The 22,992-nt window shown below is 47.8% G+C and overlaps 1 protein-coding gene across 3 annotated transcripts in view; it reads left to right on the top strand.

The window, feature by feature from the left end:
- SEC24B (SEC24 homolog B, COPII component) overlaps window positions 1–22,992 on the top strand; it is a 722,844-nt gene that overhangs the window by 594,507 nt on the left and 105,345 nt on the right. For all 3 annotated transcript variants that reach the window (XM_078676584.1, XM_078676585.1, XM_078676583.1), the window contains 2 exons: window positions 9,696–9,800; window positions 17,179–17,271. In XM_078676584.1, coding sequence (XP_078532710.1) covers window positions 9,696–9,800; window positions 17,179–17,271 — 198 coding nt within the window. The remainder of the gene's footprint in view (window positions 1–9,695; window positions 9,801–17,178; window positions 17,272–22,992) is intronic.

Raw genomic sequence — 22,992 nt, 5'->3', positions numbered from 1 at the left:
AAAATCCTCTTCAGAACACTCAATAGTGAAGATTCAGATCACTAACAAATCCTCATCTACGACATTTTCTTCAAGATAACCGTCACCGCAAAAGTCACCATCGGGGCGTATTTCCCTTTCGCCGTCATCGATGCTCTTGTTGTCGAAAAAACCACAGTCGGTGAAGGTCACAGATTCCACAAAGGCTGCACCGTCGACAGGGGCTCCACTAACTATACCTTTACCGTTGATGAAGTTACCTTCACCGCCGAGGAGCTCCTCATCAGCGACCCCTACGCCGTCAACGACAACTTCCTCGTCTACGACACCTATGCTGTCGAGGACCACCTCTTGGGCGACGTCTACTACAAATAAGTGCATTGACAGAGTGTTAGAAATGGGGGTCTCTAGTTGGCAGAGGTAGGTACCTTTGTCGAAATGGGGACCCTTGCTTCTAGTCAAGGTAAAGGGGATACACACTTTAGATGACCCCTGCTCACCCCCTTGGTAGCTTGGCACGAGCAGACAGGCTCATCCCAAAGTCCATGTGTAAAGTGTTTGTACCAACTCTCACTAGAACATAGAGTAAACACCACAAATGGACACCACACCAGTGTAGAAAATTTAATATCTTTATCTAAACTTAACAAAGACCATAACGGCAAAAATCCAACATACACTGTTAAAAATATGACTTTCAAAAGGTTTCAAGAACTTGTACCACTGAAAACTATGGATGCGTGACTTTTACACAAAGTAGCTGTACTTGCGTCAAAATTCACAAGGCTGAACAGCTACAGAGTCGGAAACAAAGAGATGCATCAACTCCTGAGACCTTGAGTAGGTGATGCGACAGTCCCGCTGCACGCAGTGGAAGGGTTGGGTCAATTTCGGTCTGTATGGGCAGTGAGGCGTCAATTATTCGTGACAGTTCCGGTCCGCAGGTGATGCCTCGGGAAAACTTGCCGCACAGGTGCGATGCATGGAAATCTGGGATGTGGCGGTAATTCATGCGGCAGCGTCGAGCAGCACTGTGTTGGTCCACTTCAGCCAGGATCCCTCGATGCGTCGATCCTTGCCATGGCGACAGGCGCTGTGCCGGTTTTTGCAGCAGCACGGCGATGCGTGAAAATTCTTCTTGCGTCGTGGAGCGGTGTCGGGAAAATAACCACAAGAAGAGTGATGCGTCGATTTTTATTGTTCTTCAAGTTTCTTCTTTCTTCCAGCTCCCAAACAATAGCAACAATCTCCAGAGGTCCAAAACTGGCACCGGCACCTCCTGGAAGGTCAGAACTCACAGCAGCAGAGTTCAGAGGGAGCTGGGGTTGACTTCTTTGTGTCCCTAATACTTCAGAACAAGAGGCCAGCGCACACAGGCCCTAGGGAGATCTCCTTCAATCAGGGAATACAGAACACATCAAAGGGGCAGTACTTCTCCTCAGTCTCTCCAGCGCTTCTCCTTGGCAAAGGGTCCTCTTGAATTCCAGGGATGATCTAAAAGTCTGGGGTTGGGCCCCTCTTTTTATACAGTAAATCTCTTTGTTCTCTCCTGGCCCAAGGCTCTGAGCCCAGTACAAACCAGTTATGGGAGGGGGGCACTTAAAAATCTCCTTTCAGTGCACAACACTTCCAGTTGTAAGTGTAAGCCCTGACCCCAGGCACACCACCGGTGGAGCCATCATTGTGGAAGGCAGTCACAGCCCTATTCAGGTGCAGGTGATACTCCTCCCACCACTCCAAATGCAGACCAGGCCTATTCAGACTTGCACTGACTCATCCAGACTCTCTGGAGCCACTGCACCTCCCCTGCCCCTGTCACTCCAAAGCCAGACAGTCATTACACAACCCAGCAGAGGCACACAGGATGGCTTAGCAAGAAAATACTTCTTATTCGCAGAATGTAAAAATCACCTTTCCTAAAAGATGCATGTAGGAGAGTAGGGTCTGCAATCCTATGATCACCCAGATTTTTGCTTTTTGCTGCACTGGTTTACGACTTTCCCTGGCTGTGGGCCTGCTAATCAGACCCACAGCCTAGCTGTTCTCTCTATCCAAATTGTACCCAGGTACTGAATTGGCACTGGGCCCTCTCCAAGTCCCTGTACCCAGGGCTGAGGTGTACCCAGAAGTCTCCCAGGGGCTGAAGCATGTATTATGCCACCCCTGGGCTGACTAACTAAACTGACACAACTGGCTGCACGACAGCTGGGGCAAGGTGGTGTACTCACCCTTTGCTGTAGATATAGTATACCTATATCTAACCCTAAAATGGACACACAGATCCCCTATCAGTCACTCCTATGGCAGGCCTTAACAATCCTGAAGGCAGAGTGCTTGGAATCGTGTGAGATGGTGCTCTGGCATGAGCTGAGCCTGTCTGCGGCTTTCGGGATCCATCCCTTAGCCGTTTCCATGATATCGCATACCATATACTCTTAAGTGCATTATAACCCTCGCGGTTATATGCCAACTCTGGTATCGCTTTATCAAAACATGTCGAGTAAGGTGTCATACGAATTGGAATACTAACCCCTCGCCAATTCTGGCGACGGGGTTAGCATTCCACCCTTCTAGAGGGACACGACATGTATGTAACCCCTAACCCCGGTTAAAGTCAGACATAGCCTCAGCTCCACAAAATGGATGCTGCCACCGAGACACAAGTCTGCCCTCCTGCTGCTGGGAGTCCTCCCAGAGCAGGAGGCAAGGACAAAGGGTTTCCTGCCAGGGGCGGTGCCAGCACCGTCCCAGACAGGGTTTTGTGTATTGTAGGTAGGCAGGGCTTCAGAGGAAGGTGACTGCACGTGGCACCCCGGTGCTCACTGTGCATAGGCTGGCTTGAACCAGTTCCAGGGTCACTCCAGACCCTGTGCTGGGGAAAAGCCCGCCAAGGAAGTGGGTGTAACCACCCCCCTCCTAGTCCCACCCATAGGGCAGGACTTAGTCGCGTGCCAGCCCCTTTTTACAGGATAACGGTAGGAACTGGCCCCCTTCCAAATTAGATCATCTTTGGAATCAAGATACCACTTTCCACGAAAGGACTTCACGATTTCTTCCTCAAGATTCTCCCTTGTGGCTAAGGAGTAGTCACCCTGCATCCGCAGGCACCATCCAAGAACACTGCGGTCTGCTGCACGTCCTTCCTCCGGAATCCGACTGCCCAGCTCGACGAGACCCGGCTTCCCTGGCACCTCTGACCTCTACCCACCTCTACAGCACAGCTGAGAACCGTGGGTGCGACGAGACCTCGAGGGACCGGCCATCGCCAAGACTGCACGACTTCTGCACAGCAAGCCCACCGAGTAATTTCCTGGTGAGTGCTTTGGGGTCCGAGAAGCCCCACCCTGAGCAGCTCCAGCACCGAAGAGCAGCCCCCCAGCATCTCCACGATCGGCGTGGGGCCCTTCTGCTTTTTGCTGCTCACCGCGTTGTTTGGCTACTAGCCCGCTGGCTTGTGGCCTTCCGAACGACGCCCGACGACAACACTGCTGCTAGTCTGGTTGCTCCAGACTGGCCCTTGCGTCCCTCCATCGGAGAAGTACCCTGGACCCTCCTGGTCCGGCTAAGACGCCATTTTAGGTCCACCGCGTGGGCCTTGCATTTGCCAAGACTTGTTGCCCAATCCTGGGTCCAGCGACGTCGACAGCAAGAACCTTCGTGGGACAGCTCGCACCTCCATCCTGGTCGCCGACAACGCCTCCTGGTCCGAGAGACTGCAGAGCCCAGCAGCGCCCACTCACCTGACTGCGGTGACTTCGCCCGGTGCCATCCTGGTGCCCACTTAATCACTGGCTAGTGATTCAAGAACTTGGTCCCCTCTGCTTTCAGGTTTTCTTCTTCCTTGATCCAGGCTTGGATCCATCGAACTTTCCTTCACTGGTCGCCTGCCAGCAACTTCCTTCTTCCAGGCTCCTGGTCCGGCACGAGGATTCCCGACGTCTTTTCAGACCTATGCAGCTGCAGCCCCTGGGCTAGGTAACTTCGGCATTTCGGTGCCCCAGCATAGCCTCACTATCCAAGGGTCAGGATCCACTGTCGTTTTCTTCCTACCAGGTCGGGTTCGCCCGTAAACACTAACTTTGTGAATTCTAGCTTCCATAGACTTTGTCCCGCATCCCGCGTGAGAGTGCACACTCTGCACCCGAGTTCCCTAGGCCTCCTGCTAGTAATCTAAAGGTTCAGTAGTCCAGTCCTAGCGATCCCAAAGCCTCTGAGAATCGTTACTTACCTGCTAGTAATTCGCATTCCACTTTTAGAGTATATGGTTTTTCGTGCCCCTCGGGCATTTGTGTATAACGTGCTAACTTAAGTATTTTCATAAGAGTTTTGTTGTGTGCTTAGCACCCTGTCCTCATAAAGAGTACAGGGTTGTTGTGATTCTAATAAATACACTGTTTATTTTCATAACACTTGTGTGGTGTCCTTTCACTGGGTGTTCAAGGGGTAATGTGATGGTAAAACAGCTGGCTTAACACGCCCTCTAGAGTCTTAGCCTTAGACTGCTCGTATCCATGCTACTAGGATAGCTGGTCTATAAGGTTGACTTACAACCAATCATCAATAAGGGTTGTTTGGACTGATATATAGTGATCACTAGAATAGTGACCACTGCACATCAGGCCAACTTCTCACAATGCATCTTTAGCTTTTGAGTTCAGGCATACTAAACTTTATTTTCCTACCTTGTTCCCAGGGGTCTTTATGTTTATAAGATGTTATAAGCAAACTCCCCATTCTATCCTATGGGAGCCGATAGCCTTGCAATAGTGAAAAACTACTACAACCTCCATTGGCACCTCCACCGATCATGCCTCCGCCCACACCTAGAATGAAGCTGAGAACTGATATTGTTGTCCATCCACAACAGGATATATCCTCTATGAAGACATGGAGGAAGGAGAAATTCAGAGCAATAGACCGGCTATCAATGAATGGGAAGAATATATCATTTCCACACCTACTTCTCCAACTCCTCAATCAGCAGACTCTCCGCCAGAAGACATAGTTAGTTTTAATGCTTTAATGAAAGAGCTGCTACTTGGTTTCAACTGCCTATGACAGTCAAGCAGTCTGACTGTTTTATTTATGAATGTAAAGATCAATCACGAAAGATAGTTAGGGCAATCCCTATAATTGATCATATTTGGGAGGAAGGAGTTACGATAATGAGAACACCAGCAACTGTAATTGCAGTCCTGCCTAGGACAGATAAAAAAATAAAAGGCCCCTGATGAAGCGCCGACTTGTCTGGTAGGACATCTGAAACCAAAGTCAGTGGTCACTCAAGCAGCAAAGATCAAAAATCATTCGACACCTATCACTGCTTCACCGAATAAAGAAGGTAGGTGCCTGGATATATAGGCAAAAGGTTTACTGCCACTTCAGACACTACTGTGTGCGCAGCCAATGCCTTAGCGATATTGGGAAGATATGACTGCCAGATGTGATCCGATATCTCACTGTATTTGGACCTTCTTTTAGAAGCTAAGAAGCTAGAGGCAAGGAAGATATTATTAGAGGGAGAACGATCTGCATATAAGATCATTGATGCATCTATGTATGTAGCTTCCCTTGCCTTTTGTCAACTTGCTGGTTCTGCCATCCTTAGACGTCAGGGTTGGCTGAAGGCCACTATATTCGGCCCTGAAATGCAAACCAAAATTCTAGACATTCCTTTTAATGGTGATGCGCTTTTCAGAAACCACATAGATGACCCCTTATTGGCCATGTAAACGGATATCGAAACTGCTAGATCCTTGGGAATGCTCCAGTATAGAAAAAGTCCCTTTTGTGGAGGTCGTATATGCGGAGCCTATTCCTTCGTGAAGCCTACCAAAGATACCAGCCTCAGTCTTACCAGTCATTTCGCCCCTCCTACCACCAACAACACCAGGTTTATCGTGCGCCACCACAAGCTGCATAATCCTGACAACCTAGGTATAAGCAGCCTGTACAATCCAGGGACGTTGTCAGAAAACTGTGACAATCCCATAGCGCCTATTACTGTTCCCTCTACCCTACCTTCAAAAGGAGCAGGGATCTCACTCTGTTATGATCAATGGAGAAGAATTACCACTGACAAATGGGTCCTGGATATAATAATGTATGGCCATACCATGGAGTTTGTCACAGTTCCACCTCTACATCTGCCACAAAAATTACTTCCATCCAATCTTCAGTTACTCAGGAATGAGGCATTCATCATGCTGCAAAAAGGTGCCATAGAGACAGTTCCACACTCTCAAAGGGGAATGGGTTTCTACTCCAAGCCTCCATTTTCAAATTAAATCCTGGCACATTCCCTTCCACTCCTGTGGAAAGGAATCCAAGAGACTGAATTCCTTCTTCCACTAGCTATGTTCACCATACTCTGTTGGCTGGATACGACCAACTCGCTAGGCAGAGAAGTTTCATCATCAATGGCCTTATGATGCCACACCTGACTCAAGAAGACAGGCTTTTCTTGGGATGTCCAAGCCTCACTCATGGACGTGCACTTTGATGGTTCCCGTCTCTTCAGAGACAAGGCAGACTCTGTACTGGAGCGCTTCAAGGACAGCAGGGCTACCGTCATGTCCTTGGGCCTTTCCATTATACATCCTCAACCAATGTCCGCTCCTTTCGTGGCCACGGAAGGGGCTTCCAGCCACATCTCCAACTCCCCATCCACCACACCAAGCTGACTTCTAGTCTTTGCATCGTCGAAGACGCGGTACACACAGGTCTTATGGGTCAGGTAGCCAGACAGGCTGACGGACGACCACATTTCATTACTCTACCAGGAAGTGCAAGCTCTCTAGGCCAAGAGAATCATTGAGAGGGTGCCGGTATCAGACAGAGGTTGTGGTTGTTATTCCCGCTGCTTACTGGTGATCATAAAGGATGGAAGCCTTTGTCCTATTCTAGACTTGCGCCCTCTCAATTTCTTCTTGAAAAAGGAGGAGTTCAAAATGGTCATGTGCCCTCAAGTCCCGCCTGCCTTGGACCCTGGATACTGAGTGGTAGTGTTGGACTTGGAGGACGCATACTTCCACATTCTGCCTGCCCACAGGTGTTGCCTGCGGTTCATGGTGGGCCATGAGCACTTTCAGTTTGCTGTGCTCCTTTTTTCCATACCAGCACCCCTCAGGTGTTCACCAACGTGATGGCAGTAGTTGCAGCTCATCTGTGGAGATCAAGGGTTCCATTCTTTCCCTATTTCGAAAACTGGCTGTTGAATGCGGGCTCACAACAGAAGGTTGTCTCCCACCTCCTGTGCTCCCTCTGGTTCACCATCAACTTGCCGAAGTCACACCTGATCCCTTCTCAGATGCTCCCTTTCATCAGAGCTGTTCTGGGTACAGTGCAATTTCGGACTTATCCTCCAGAGCCGCAACTCCAGGATATTCAGGCTATGGTATCAATGTTGCAGTCTTTATTCTAGATTTCGTTGAGAGTGACTCTAAGGCTGCTTGGCCTTATGGCCTCCTGCTTGTTGATGCATGCCCTCTGGCATATGCTGGCTCTGCTGTGGGATCTGAAGTTTGTGTAGGCGCACCACCTCTGGCAGGTATTGCTTGGGTATCTATTCTAAGATGACGAGTCTGCGGATAGAATTCAATATTAGATGAATAAGTTACTTACCTTCGATAACACCTTATCTGGTAGAGACTTTAGCTGCAGATTCCCTACTGACCCACCCATCCGACCTGCTTTGCGAAGGGATTTTTAGGTAAAGGGCTGTTCCTTTTTCAGGACCCTAGTTTCACATACCAGTGGACCGCGATCTTCATGGCTTCGCACTTTTGGTGTGGAAATTAACAAAAAGAAACTGATCAGTGCAATGGGGTGACACCTATAGAGACATCGCACACGTCACTTCCAGCGCGGATGGATCAGACAACATCACGCAGAGCCGAATAATGTCACCTACTGGTGCGCAGGGGTATTGCTCACTAAAATCTTCCAGATCCAGTCTAACGCCTGGGGATTATTCTAAGGTAAGAAATCTGTGGTTAGATAGGGTCTCTACCAGATAAGGCATTAGCGAAGGTAGGCAACTTGTTTATTTATGCCTGCGCCTCTCCACCCTTACACTCTATACCACTTAACTCCGTGCCTATCCATCCTATGCCACTTCACGCCACTGCCCTCTACTCTAGAGCCGCTCTACTCTATACCACTCGACTCCACACAAGGCTACTCTCTGCCACATTGCTCGGTGCTTCAACACTCTTTCCATACCACGCTATGCCACTCTGTATCTACATAACTCTACACCACTTCACCCTATGCCACTCCATGCCAGGCTACTCCATTCCAAGCTACTTCCCTCCACACCATTCCATTCTACTCTACACCACTCCACACAATGCCACTCTGCACAACTCTGCTCTGCGCCACTCTGCGACATTTTACTGTACTTCATTCAACACGACCCCACTCCACTCTTCTCTTCGGCACTTTACTCCACACTACACTACACCATTACTTTTAGGCATGCTGAACAATGTTGTGAGTCTCCTGTAGGGCTGACTGCAGTTGTCCCGTATTTTAGCCTAACTGCACACGTTACGAGGTAACACGTTTGTTTTTGTGCAACACTCATAGGTTGAACATTTTGTTACTCTGCTCTGCTGCTGGGATTCAGTCTGAACATTACGTACAAGGTCAAACAACATTGTGCCTTGTTTTTCTCTGTGGTCAGATGCTAAAACCCAGACATAATCAAGAGACCCAGCAGCTGTTTTTGAGCTTTAGCATTTCTTATCATATAATTTGAGGCTTGCCGTTTTGAAAATAGGAGAATTTCTTGCAGAGGATAGGTCCTGGGACGAGCGTGTGCAGAGATGACCAGCTAACGGCAAATGCCAGCTATGAGGTCCGGTGCTACTCCCAGATATCACTGATATGTCATTGTGAGGCTAGGCTTAGGCAGATACACCATTAACCATGATAGAGCTTTTCATTTTGTATGGTTTATTAGTTATGCTAATTACATTACTAAGTTTTATATGTTTTCTAGCTGCAGCACAGTTGCTTCATAACAGAGCACGATAGTTTCAATAAATATTGTAAACTGTTCTTGCGTCTCATTTTTGTTTATTATGCACATACATGAGTGAAAGAACTGTGGTTCCCCGAGTGGACTTGAGTGTTGTGTTCTGGGGTGCCAACTTACCTGTTATGCGGGGAAGGTTAGGAGGGCATGTAAGGCACTATGAGATAGTCATGATTCTGACCTATATATACAGATGTGGTATGGTGACTCAGTCCCTACATACTGACGTTCTATGATCCCTGGTATAGTTCTATTCAGAAACAGAATCCATACATCAACACCAATCACGCTGCTGTACAACATGGCTAAAAGACGTTGGCAAGGCCAATCGCTTTTGCATAGACAAGACCTATTGGCCTTGCCAATACTTGTTCTCTGTGGGTGCTGTTCTTCCCAGTAGCACAGAAGCTGGTTTTATTATTTTTTTGCCCGCTCTTAACTTCTTAGAAAACTTGCATTAGAAATAAAGTTTAGGATCATTCATGATCTGAAGACTTAAAGATTTTCTTCTTTCATTCCTACATTCAAATTCAAGCTACAATCTGTTCTAGGCTATTGATTGAATCATTCTTTAGGTGCTTATCTGTGAGAAACTGTAATATTGCACATGAACACCATGTTCTATTTATCAATTAAATTTTTCCCGCTCACTTTTTGTTGTATTTTTTTTTTCTAGGGCACTATACATGTAAATGACAAAACAGTTCCTCAGCCAGTTCTTCGCCAATTGTCTGCAGAAATATTGGCCAGAGATGCAGCTTTTCTCATGGATTGTGGCTCAGTAAGTAACATTTACGTTTCTCTGAACTGTATTGCATTTTATAATAAACATAATAGTTTCAGGGTTGAATTTGGATGCTTCACTAACACAAGCAAGTAATCTACACTGACAGAACAGGTACAACAGGAGCAAATTCAAAATAAACATGCACACTCATACACGCTCTCAGCTCAGGATATAATTGAGCTGCAAAGTCCTTGTTCTTCGTAACCTATAATGCTGTCCCCCAGGAGAAGGATGGTTCCCTGGACTTACCCTCCCTTGATACTGAATGTACAGTTGAAAGTCTCTCTAAATGAATAAAAAGGTTTTCCATGCTTCCTCAGCCTATAAAAAAAAATGCCTTCTTTGAAGGACAGTTTCGCCTGAAACCCTATTTACTAGATCAGAGTGAATGATTCTGTGAGATTCCGGTAGGAAGGAGAATGATTGTGAACACAATTGAAAAATAAGCTGAATAACTTGGACTGAACCTTTTACTCATCGGGTGCCGAGCAGGAGACACCTGGCAGCTGGGATAAACTCTATTAAGTCATTGATCAAGACGCACCCTGTATGCACATTTTTCACTCTCTCTGTAAGCAGTGGATCTGAACAGCAGAAAAACTGTCTAATCGTGTCTTAGAAACTGCTCCCAACACCAGCATACTGTTGTAGATAGAAAGTAATAGGAAAAATAATCTACCTTTACCCAATTAGTGGAAGGAGCTGCTCACTACAGCACTAATCTGTTTGGGTATTTAGTGCCAAAGGGCTCACCCTATGTGTGGTCCTAAAGTTTTTCATGGATTATCACTCTGAGTGCTATTCTCCTTCTAGTCCCAGAGACTATGAAGTTTCTCTTAGACTCAGCTTAACGCTGCAGTGACTCATTCAGGCTGTGATGTCCACTTGAGTTCTCTGTACAGCTATCCCATTCGAGGATTTTGAGAATAAATAACACATGCGTTGGTGTTATCAGCATCTCTTTGCATAGCTGCAGGCTCATCCTGAAATATGCTTTACAGGTGGGTGGAAACAAGCATATATTAGAGGATGTGGTAGAGGGAAGAATACTTGGTCAAGGGAAGATGGAATAGCTGGCAGTCCTCATTAGCCATTTTAACATATCTCAGGATTTTCTTTACACCCAGCGTGGTGGTAGACTTTTACCCTCCTTTCCACTCTTTCCCTTTGTTTTTAGAGAAGGCATATGAGGTTATACTCGACTGCTGAAACAACAGTTTTGTTTTTTCACTGCTCTTACAACAAAGGGATGAACAGCTAAATGCATATGGAAGGCATGTAATGTAGAACTGTATTTTGTTAATGAATAGTTTAAAAAACAAAAAAAGAAAACACAAAAACTATAAAAGAAATTATCTGAAAGAGACACGTTAGTATTAGATTCCTTACCTTAGAATATCCCCAGGCGTCAGACTGGATCCGGAAATATTTGCGTAGCAGTACCCTTGCGCGTCGGTAGGCGTCGTCTGCGGCTCCACGTCCGTCGTCGGCGTCGTGGGCGCCGTGATGACGTCGTCGGAGTACTTAGACGCCGCCTCCGCGTGCTGACGTCAGTTCTTCTTTTTTTCGCGCCAGCAAGCGCAGATCTGGAAAAAGCAGTAACCCTAGTCATTATTTGACTAACTTTTTGATCACTTTTGATTGTTCTCGAAGTCTATCGACTCCAACGGTGCCGTAGGGATGCCTGGATTTAAGCACTGCGATGATTGCGACCGCCTGATGTCGGTCACGGATCCTCACCGCGTGTGTTTATCTTGTCTCGGCGTCGACCACGACGACAAGGCCTGCTCCAACTGCCGGGGCCCTCTCTTCGAAGGCCAGACGGGAGCGGTCCCGCAGGCGGCTCGAACTCCGGCAGTCGGCCCTGCGCCGAGAGAGGTCCCGATCCCATGGGAGGTCGAGGGACAGGTCGCGGGCTCGGAGCCACCACAGTTCCGAGGGTAGGCCGCACTCCTCCGGGTCGAAGTCGTCGTCAGGTAAGCGGCACAAGAAGTCCAAGCGGCATCATCGCTTCTCGGACTCCCCCCGACGCTCGCGCGATGCGGCAGGGGGTTCGGGTGACACCACCCACGCGGCTCCGCTTGAGTCGCGGGCGCCGCGTCCAGCCCCATTCCCTACGGTCCCTGGGCTCAACGCGACGCCGGAGGAGATCGAGCGCTTCCTCATGGCCATGAGGAAACTCTCTCCGACGGGCTCCGCGGCGCCTTCGGGCCCAGCGGACCCGTCTGGGACCCCTAGCGGGTCGGGGGGATCTGCCCGACGCCGTCGGGTGCTTCGGCCCCGGCGCCGCAGGTTCCCGTTATCCCGACGCCGCCGGCGCCTTCGGGCCCGGCGCCGAGGGGTTCAGTTGTTCCAGCGCCGCCGCGCCTTCGGGCCCGGCGCCGCAGGACGCCGCTGGACCTCCTTCGGGATCTGGTTCGTCGCCGGTGGACCTTACGACCTCCCCGGCGTCGGACCCTCAGGTGTCGCCTCCGGCACCGTCCTCGGGCGGCGCCGTCCCCGGTTCCACCTTCGTTCCTGTTCCGGCGCCGGGACGGCCCCGATGGGCACCGCTACAGACGTCGTTTGGGGAGTTTCACTTCTATGAACAGGCCCCATTAGCTGAGAACCCTGAGTTTCAGGAGATGGGTGATGAAGAGGACTGGGAGGGGTCTGAGGACCCTCTGACCAGGGAGTGTCAGTCATGAGGACTGGACAGGAGACCTTGGGGAGGCCAGTGGCCTGGACACCTCTCCAGACACTGGGTTTGTCTCCCTTCCTACCGTGGCTTCGGAGGAGGGGGCAACATATAGTGTGGTGCTGATGAGGGCTGCCAAGTCCTTGGGCCTAGAGCTCCCCGTCGCGGCCGTGAGGACTAACCTCCTCACTGAGGTCCTTAAACCGCAGTCAAGCTCGGCCGAGCCTCTGCTGCCCTTTAATGAGGCCTTGACCGACGTTCTTCTGGGCACTTGGTCCAAGCCCGCTACGGGTTCGCCCGTAGATAAGAACGTGGCCAGACGCCACCGCCCAGCCCCGGGCGACCCATGTTTCCTGTCCTTCCACCCTACCCCCGAGAGCCTGGTCATCCAGGCCTCCAATTCCCAGACCGCATTCCCGTCGGCCCCGCCGGACAGGGACTCCAAGAGGTATGACCAGTATGGGAAGAAGATCTTCTCATCCCTTAGTCTAGGCCTGCGGTCTTCCAACACCGCCTGCCTCTTGGGACGTTACACCCACTCTGTGTGGGATAAAGTCGCGGAAGTGCTGCCAGAGTGTCCGTTGGAGGTACGGGCCAAACTCTGCCAAGCCCTTGTGGAGGGCCGGGATGCAGCCAAGTATTCCATCAGGTGTGGGCTGGATACCACCGACTCGCTAGGTAGAGCGATGGCAACGACGGTGGCGGTCAGACGCCACGCCTGGCTGAGGTCCGCCAACTTCTCGGCAGATGTCCAGAGCACGCTCATGGACATGCCGTTCGATGGCCGTCGCCTCTTTGGCGACAAGGCAGACCATGCGCTTGAGCGCTTTAAGGACTCCAGGGCTACGGCCAAGTCCTTGGGCCTCTCGGGCCAGCGCCAGCAATCGGCTGCCTTTCACTCCTTTCGTGGCCACGGAAGGGGTGCACCCACACGCGCCACCAGCCACGCACTGCAGGGCAATACCCAACGCGGTGGCGGCCGTGGGAACCGCCGTCCGGGCGGTCGGGGACAGCGGCGAGGTCAGTCCACACCTTCCCCCGCAGCATCCGCCTCAAAACCCTCCTAGTCCGTGCTTTCAGGCCCATGTGACGCCAGTGGGGGGCAGGGTTCGCCATCACCACCTCCACTGGCGCACTGTCACATCGGACAGGTGGGTGCTGCAAATCGTCCGAAGGGGCTACTCCCTCCCCTTCGAGACGACTCCTCCAGCCATGCCACCGCAGAACCACCGTGTATCGGGGGATCATTTGCGACTTCTGCAGGAGGAAGTTACGGCCCTCTTGGCCAAGGGGGCCATCGAGCGCGTTCCTGGGCCAGAAGTAGGGTGTGGTTGCTACTCCCACTACTTTCTGATACCCAAGAAGGGCAAAGGGGGCCTACGCCCTATCTTGGACCTAAGGAACGTCAACGGCTTCCTCCGGAAGGAGAAGTTCAAGATGCTGACACTGGCTCAGGTTCTGGCTGCCCTGCACCCAGGAGACTGGATGGTAGCGTTGGACTTGCAGGACGCTTACTTTCATATCCCCGTCCTGCCTGCCCACCGGCGCTACCTGCGGTTCATGGTGGGCCACGAGCACTTTCAATTTACCGTGCTCCCCTTCGGCCTTACCAGCGCCCCACGGGTGTTCACAAAGGTGATGGCGGTGGTCGCAGCTCATCTGCGTAGGTTAGGGGTTTCAGTCTTTCCCTACCTCGACGACTGGCTGTTAAAGGCGGGCTCGCCCCAGATAGTCGTCAGCCACCTCCAGACGACGGCGGACCTCCTGCACCAGCTGGGGTTCTCCATCAATGTGCCGAAGGCACACCTGTGCCACTCTCAGGAGCTCCTCTTCATCGGAGCGGTTCTGGACTCGGCGCGGTTTCGGGTTTATCCGCCCGAACAGCGGGTCCGGGATATTCAGGCTCTGATTCCCATCTTTCAGCCGTTATCCCGGGTTTCGCTCAGGTTGACGCTGCGGCTTCTGGGGCTGATGGCCTCCTGCATCCTGCTGGTGCATCACGCCAGGTGGCGGATGAGGGCTCTGCAGTGGGACCTGAAGTTTCAGTGGGCCCAGCATCAGGGCAACCTATCCGACCACGTCCTGATCTCGGAGGGCACTGCGAGACAGCTGCAGTGGTGGCTTACGGACCGCGATTGGGTCAGCGGCAGATCCCTCTCCCTTCCCCAACCGGAGCACGTAGTTGTGACGGACGCGTCCCTCCAGGGCTGGGGAGGCCACTTGGGAGAGGCGGAGATCAGAGGCCTCTGGTCTCCGGCGGAGACCCGGCTCCACATCAACCTGTTGGAGCTCCGGGCGATTCGTCTGGCACTGAAGGCATTCCTCCCCTCTGTCCGGGGGAGTGTAGTGCAGGTATTCACGGACAACACCACCGCCATGTGGTACTGCAACAAACAAGGCGGGGTGGGGTCGTGGATCCTTTGTCAAGAGGCTCTTCGCCTTTGGCAATGGCTGGAACGCCAGGGCGTGACCCTGGTGGCTCAACACCTGGCAGGTTCTCTGAACGCCAGGGCGGATGAGCTCAGTCGTCGGTGCATGATGGATCACGAATGGCGTCTGAACTCGGACGTGGCGCAAGGCCTCTTTCAGCGATGGGGAGAGCCTTGGTTAGATCTATTCGTCGCCGAAGAGAACGCGCAATGTCATCAGTTCTGCGCGTTGGAATTTCCAAGGCGGCACTCGCACGGAGACGCTTTTCGTCGCGAGTGGAGTTGCGGTCTGTTGTACGCCTTTCCGCCTATACCACTTCTGCCCAGAGTGCTGAAGAAGATCAAGCGCGACCGGGCCCAAGTCATCCTTGTGGCTCCGGACTGGGCGAGAAGGTACTGGTATCCAGAGCTACTCAGTCTGTCAGTCGATCCCCCGGTTCGTCTGCCTCTTCAGGAGGACCTTCTGTCGCAGCAGCAGGGGACGGTCCTCCACCCGAACCTGTCCAGTCTCCACCTCCATGCTTGGAGATTGAGCGGCGACAGTTGAGGCCATTTGACTTGCCTCCTGAAGTTTGTAACATCATTCTGGCAGCCAGGCGTCCCTCCACAAAGTCGGTATACGCCTGCAGGCAGAACAGATTTGTGGCATGGTGCACAGCAAAGGCTGTGGATCCTCTTGCTGCCCCTCTTTCTGAGGTTCTTCTCTTCCTTCTTTCTCTTGCCCAGCAGGGCTCTGCTCTGGGCACTATCAAGGGCTACCTTTCTGCCCTTTCAGCCTTTCTCAGGCTGCCTGATCAACCTTCTTTGTTCAAGTCCCCTATTGTTAATAGATTTCTTAAGGGCCTCACACACACGTTTCCTCCTGTTCCGTTTGTGATGCCTCAGTGGGACTTGAACCTGGTTCTTACATTTCTGATGTGCGCTCCCTTTGAGCCACTTCACAACTGTCCTCTCCGCCTTCTGACTCTGAAGACTGCTTTCCTGGTTGCCATCACCTCTGCCAGGAGAGTGAGTGAGCTCCAGGCCCTTTCTTGTACTCCACCTTTCCTTTCTGTCCATCCGGACAAAGTGGTGCTGCGTACCAAACCTTCTTTCCTGCCCAAGGTTGTCACGGCCTTCCACATCGGGCAGTCTATCACCTTGCCAACCTTCTTCCCGCCACCGCATCCCTCTAAAGAGGAAGAGCGGCTCCACCATCTGGACCCAAAACGTGCGCTCTCATTCTACTTGATTCGCACACGCCAGTTCCGGGTGGATGACCAACTCTTTGTTGGTTACGTGGGCGCGAAGAAGGGGAAAGCGGTGCACAAGAGGACCATCTCCCGGTGGATCATCCTGTGTATCCAGGCATGCTACTCCTTGGCTAGGAAGGAGCCTCCTGCTGGATTGCGGGCTCACTCTACCCGAGCCACGGCGACTACCACTGCCCTGGGCAGGGGAGTGCCCTTACAAGACATCTGTCAGGCAGCTACGTGGGCATCGCTGCACACGTTTGCAAGACACTACTGCCTGGACAGTCAAGTCCGGAGGGATGGCTTCTTTGGCCGTTCCGTCCTCCGGGACTTTCTGGTGTGATTTTGGTTCGCAGACCCACATCCGGGGTTGGTATTGCTGGGGTATCTATTCTAAGGTAAGGAATCTAATACTAACGTGTCTCTTTCAGATGCACAAGTTACTACTTGTGTAACGATATATCTGTAAGAGACATTAGTTAGTATTAGATTCCTTACCGACCCACCCATCCTCCCCGTTCTGCGAACCAATCTCTAGGGTTAGGGTTGTCCCCTTTCAGGGCCCTAGTTTCAATGGCACCAGTGTTGGTTTTTAACATGGCTCTGCGTTTCTGGAGCGGAAAAGCTGTGTCTAAGAACTGACGTCAGCACGCGGAGGCGGCATCTAAGTACTCCGACGACGTCATCACGGCGCCCACGATGCCGACGATGGACGCGGAGCCACAGACGACGCCTACCGACGCGCAAGGGTACTGCTACGCAAAAATTTCCGGATCCAGTCTGACGCCTGGGGATATTCTAAGGTAAGGAATCTAATACTAACTAATGTCTCTTACAGATATATCGTTACACAAGTAGTAACTTGTGCGTTGGTGTTAATTGCAAACTAACTCATTGATAATAAAGCAGGTTTTGCACATATTACATGTATGCCATAAATGAAATTCTTTGTTGCTTTCTATTGCTAGAAGTATAATGTATCTGTGTGACAGGAAATGTACGTTTGCTGAGAATTTTCTAATTCATTTTTTCAGATTCTTTACCTTTGGGTTGGAAAAAGATGTGATGATAATTTTATAAAAGATGTGCTTGGTTTCCCGAACTATGCATCTGTACCACAAAAATTGGTAAGCATTTCTTGTACAGTTATTGTTCAACATCGTTTGGCCCAAACCTTCACTATTTGAAGCACTGAAGAAGACCTAGGCAGTCAGGTAGACCATCCCTGAACACATTTGAGAATCAGGGAATTAATTATTAAAGTGCTTATGTTGTATAGTGCATTCTGCATCATAGGATATTGATTGATAAGGGTATTCTGCTTCTACTGTATATATATACATGCAAGTATTGGACCAACCAGATATATTTTAGTAACCGCAGTAGGTATATTTATAAAATGTGGAAACTGAGATTCCTAAATGGAGATAATCTTCATCAATTAACTATAACTGGTGAATTTCATGGTTTTCAGAGTTTAAAATGTTAAGTTTTAACTGAGATTTTCACCTAACTATATCATACCTTTAAAATAAATTAATTATATAGATATGTGTTTTTTTATTTCAGTGTTTTTGAAATGCCCTACTTGTGGTGGGAAAAGTCTACTTGGGAATCCATCAAGTCTCTGTGGTTTCTAGCTATCTCACATTCTACTACTAAATGTTAATTTATATTAAAATAGCCAGTGGGCACGAAAATATCAGAGTGAGGGACAAGCTAGAGAATCTGAATACCAAGGACAAAAATACATCAAAAAGGCCCCCAGAGGAGGATCCTCTTCTGCAATATTGAAAGGACTCCTGAAGATAGAAAATCGAGAAGAGTGAAACCTTTACATTTCCATCACTACCAACAACAAAATTGATGTTGGCTAAAGGTACAGTGCCTGCACGTTCACCATAGGAAGTGGATCTCTTTCAATGTTGACTCAGTACCACCTTTCAGCATTGGGAAGAGCTTCAATGTCAAAGCACTCTCAATGTTCTACATTACCAATGCTCTTGAGGTTGAGGCATTCCAAGTCTGAACACCATTTTGTTTCATGCGGGTCTACGTTTTCAGCGTCATGTGTCTTGTCAGTGGCAGACGTCCTCTGCCAAGATAACACTTTAGATTGACTCCTATCCCAGATTCTGCACCGGTTCCTCTTGGTCTTTCATCCTTTATTATACCAACAGAGGATCCAGGGCAAACATCAGTAAGGACTTTGCCATTTCCAATAACAGCAACACCCAAACTTGTGGTTTGTATGCCATCTTTGATATCTGCACTCAGGAAAAGGCCACCTATTCGCTTAACAAGTTGCCCAAATTATATTTCTCAGTTGAGACACTACAATCACTTCCATGCCTACAAGATAGACAAATGCAGGTGTAACAACGACAGTGGAAGCAAAGAGGTGAGAGGTCACTATCACGTTTGCCTTCAAGATCATTTTTGCGAAATTTGGACACATGACTTGGACCCCCACATGCCTACGTCTTTTACTGGGTCACCAGCTAAACTTTCCCCTTAGGAAGACATCACCTCATCCATCTATGTTGTGGACAGAGGGCGTGGTGAAGCTCATTATTCCACTTGAAGCACATCTTGCATCTGTTTCAGTTATTATGAAGACCATGCAGCATTGATCTCCACCCAAAACCTAATTGCCTCTAGTTCCTGGTCGCTTCGAATTATAGTAGGAAAATCTATCACCTGGTGTTATGAATCATACAGGAACAGGTAGATAAGTTGAAGAATCATTTATTGGCAGCGACACAGCAACAGATTGAAGCAGCTACTTGGCAGACAGGAACAGTGCAACTGACCTGGTGCCTAGCAGCCACATGAGTTCTATGTGGAACTCCAACCATAACAAAAGATGCAACTCAATTAAAGACATAGGAATAATAATAAAAGATAAATGGAGAATGTAGCACATCTCCTTTCATTACAAAACAAAATGAATACTTACTGATAAACAGAGTGAAAATATACAGAAAGGAAAAGTAATTAAGAAACATAGTCAGAACATTTTCTAGGAAAGTATCTTGGACGAGCAGAACTCTTGACTCTAGATGCAACAGACTCTTTTGGCACAAGGTGCACATCGGGTACTGAAGAATCATGAACATTGGGACATTTAGCAACACGTTTAATGTTCCACAACTTGCCATCTTGAGTGATAAGACTGTTACTAAAAACCCTAACAACTTTCATTGGTTTACCAAACTTATTGGAACATTTGGTAAGAAAACCTGGTCTTCTAATTCTAACCAAATCTCCAACCGAAAAATTAGGGGTTTTAACATTCCATTTGTTATCATACAACACTTTTGCTTTTTCTTGTTTACACTCAACCTTTTAAGAAACATCCTTAACAATATCCTCTGAAAATGATTTATGTATGCATTTATCCTTGAACCACCAAGGACAAATTGTAGAAGCAGGATCTCGCCCTTTGAGAAGGCGAAAAGGACTAACTTCAGTTGTTGATTGTGGTGTGATACGATAAAGCCAAAGTTTTTCTCTTAATACATTTTTCCAACTGTAGCCAGACTTGATAACATCAGATACAAACCCTTTCAACACCCTGTTGAAGCATTCCACTAAACCATTTTCATGAGGTTCGTACACAGAAACAGTATGGTGCTTAATGTTTTTCCGTTTAAGAAAATCCTCCATTTCTAATGAGGTAAGTTGTACCCCATTGTCAGTGACAAGTCAAAGGACAACCCTCTCTAGAAAACACTTCTTTAAAAAATTCCATAACCATACTGGTAGAGGCAGAAGAAACAAATTTGACCTCAGGCCATTTAGAGTAGTAGTCAACCAGTACAAACGCATAGCGAGAATCACTTGGAAGACACATGAAAGGACCAGAGATATCAAATACTAATTTTTTCCACGGTTCTGTGGGCCTCCCGTTTCATTGCAGACATCCCTGGATGCATTTTATGTGCCAGTTCCAAAATAACATTCTGCATACCAAAAGGTGGCACACATTTTCCAGACTTGAAAATTTAATTACTTTCCAATTCTAACTCATTATAAACCTTAAACATTGGCATAAAGTTTTCAGTTTAATCTTTCTTATCAGATCAACCCTCCAAAATATATTTTTTTATGGTCTGCAAAGAAAGATCTTGACTGTCTGCAAGTTCCCAAGACTTCTCAGAAATATCTTCAAAATAACCCAATAAAACATCTTGTAAACAAGTGACAACATCAGTATCATTCGAATTGTCATAGCAGGAGGTTTTACAAGGAAGACGAGACATGAAATCTGCCACTACATTTTTGTTACCCGGAACAAACTCAGGTGTGAAACAATACTCCTGTCATCTAGAAGGCAACCTTGCATGGGGAGCAGTAGAATTCCACCCCCCCTCTCCCCCTGCCACACCCCCCCCCTGCCACCCCCCCCCCCTGCCACCCCCCCCACCCCCACCTCAACCCCAACGGAGAAAGAATGTTAACTAAAGGCTTATGATCTGTTCTTAAAAGAACTTACTGCCCCAAATGTAGTTCCTGAAATGCTCAATTGCCCACACACAAGCTAGAAGCTCTTTTTCTATTACTGCATATCTGCGTTCAGTCTCATTTAGAGTGCGAGATGCAAAACACACATTCCATTCTTCTTTACCACATGTTTGTGACAAAACTGAACCAATAGCATACATGCTGGCATCAACAGTAATTATACATTTCTTTTTCAAACAGAAAGGCCTGAGAGTGGGAGCATGCAGAATATCTGATTTAATTAAATCAAATGCAGACTCTTGTTCTTTTTGCCAAACAAAAGGGTTATTGTGTCTAAGAAATTTCCTAAGAGGTTCCATTTTAGATGCAAAATTGTACACAAATTTACTATAATACTCGCACATCCCTGCGAAAGAAAGTAACTGTTCTTTATTGCTGGGAGGAGGAGCATCACTTATACCTTCAACATTAGACCTCTTTGGCACAACACCATCACCCGATAATGTGTGACCTAAGTTCTCTACTGAGTTCTGAAACAATTTATACTTACTTGACTTTAAAGTAAAACCACTCTCCCTTAATTTCTCACAGACACAACGCAAATGTAACACATGTTCTTCATTACAACTTGAATAAATCAAAATATCATCCTGAAAACATTTGACAAATTGGTCTACATCTCTGAAAATATTAAACATAACCCTTTGAAACACCGAGGCCGCCGAAGCTAAGCCAAACGGCATTCTGGTGTATTGATACAGGCCCTGGGGAGTGATAAAAGCTGTGAGACATTTTGAATCATCAGTAAGGGGGATTTGATGATAGGCCGATCTAAGATCGAGCGTGGAAAAAACTTTAGCTCCTTCCAACATAGAAACAACTTCATTTATATTGGGAAGGGGATGACAGTCCACAATAATAGCAGAATTTAAGGCTCTGAGATCAACACACATTCTCAGACTTTTATCCGGTTTCCTCACCAAAACAATGGGAGAAACCCATTTAGCAGAATCAATGGGTTCAATAATCCCTTCAGAAACTAACCCATCCAAAGTTTTTTTGAGTTCATCTCTAACGTTAATCGGCAATCCCCTTAACTTTTGCTTGACTGGAATAACCCAAGATTTGAGTTTAATTTTATGTGAGTAGTCCTGAATCATGCCCAACCTGTCTGAAAATACATCTTTGAAATCCGATTTGATAAGATTAGTATTCACTTCAGTTACCACCGAAGAAACATTGTCAAAAACAACAGTTTCATCTAACATCACAGGATCTTGGGCGCGAGGATTGAGAATAATACCAAATTTCCACTGATCCTTCCAACCAAGAACGTTCACTACCTTAAGAGCAACATATAACTTGACTTCAACACACCTAGTTTAAAAAGTAAGGTTAACAAGAAAATAAATATATATCAATTTTTTAACCATCAAAACTCACAGCACAAATATCCGATGGTAAAGTATTCGAAATATCTAATAAGAATCCTAAACACTCATCAAAATATTCTTTAGAAATGATAGTCCAGGGCGAGCCTGAATCAGCCATGAGATTAAGTTTACCCCAAGAACATCCACCTCACAAATGGGCTTTTTAGTGCAATGACCTTCAAAAGAATCATTGACATTAGAAATACCTTCACTAAGATAAACCACAAAACCTTTCTTTTCCTCACTACACACACCTCCACCACCACAAGAACACTTGCATACCTTTGAAGTATCCTCAGTTACATAGGCTATTTTACTTTGAGGATTTTGAACACATTTTCTGACATCTCTACAAACTGTGGAAAAATGTCCTAATCTCCCACACTTCCTGCATTCTTTATTAATTGCAGGACAGCCAGCATACGATGCCAAATGTGACCTGCTACCACATTTAAAACACATAACATTTTTATCAAATTTCTTAAAATGATCAAAATTATGAATTCTGGAAGAACTTGAGGCAGATTGTAAGTTATCATTAACTTGACCATCTGTACGTTTAACAACACAGATCTCATCAGAAGAATCATCTTTATGCTCACTGTGTTTTTTAACAGTAAGCATCCATTTCTCTGATTGCTCTAATGATTTGGCTATGGCAATAGCTTCAGACGATTTGGGATCTCCAAGTTCCCACAAGCGTTCTTGCGTTTTTTTGTTCCTAACATGCACAATAATTTGGTCTCTCAACATTTCGTCACACATTTCCAAAATTGCAATGTATTGATAAAGATCTCAAAGCGGTCATAAAATCATCGAACGATTCCGTGTCATATTGTGCACGTGTATAAAACGTATACCTGTTTAAGGCAATGTTAGTGACAGGTTTAAATCTCTTCTCTAACCTAAGTAACGCTTCTTCATAAACATTAGTTCCTTCACCTTCAC

The sequence above is a fragment of the Lissotriton helveticus genome, chromosome 2_1 (genome assembly GCF_964261635.1).
Source record: "Lissotriton helveticus chromosome 2_1, aLisHel1.1, whole genome shotgun sequence".
Lineage (NCBI taxonomy): Eukaryota > Metazoa > Chordata > Amphibia > Caudata > Salamandridae > Lissotriton > Lissotriton helveticus.
Note: the sequence above shows the minus strand (reverse complement) of the source record. Positions and strands in the feature narration are given on the sequence as shown.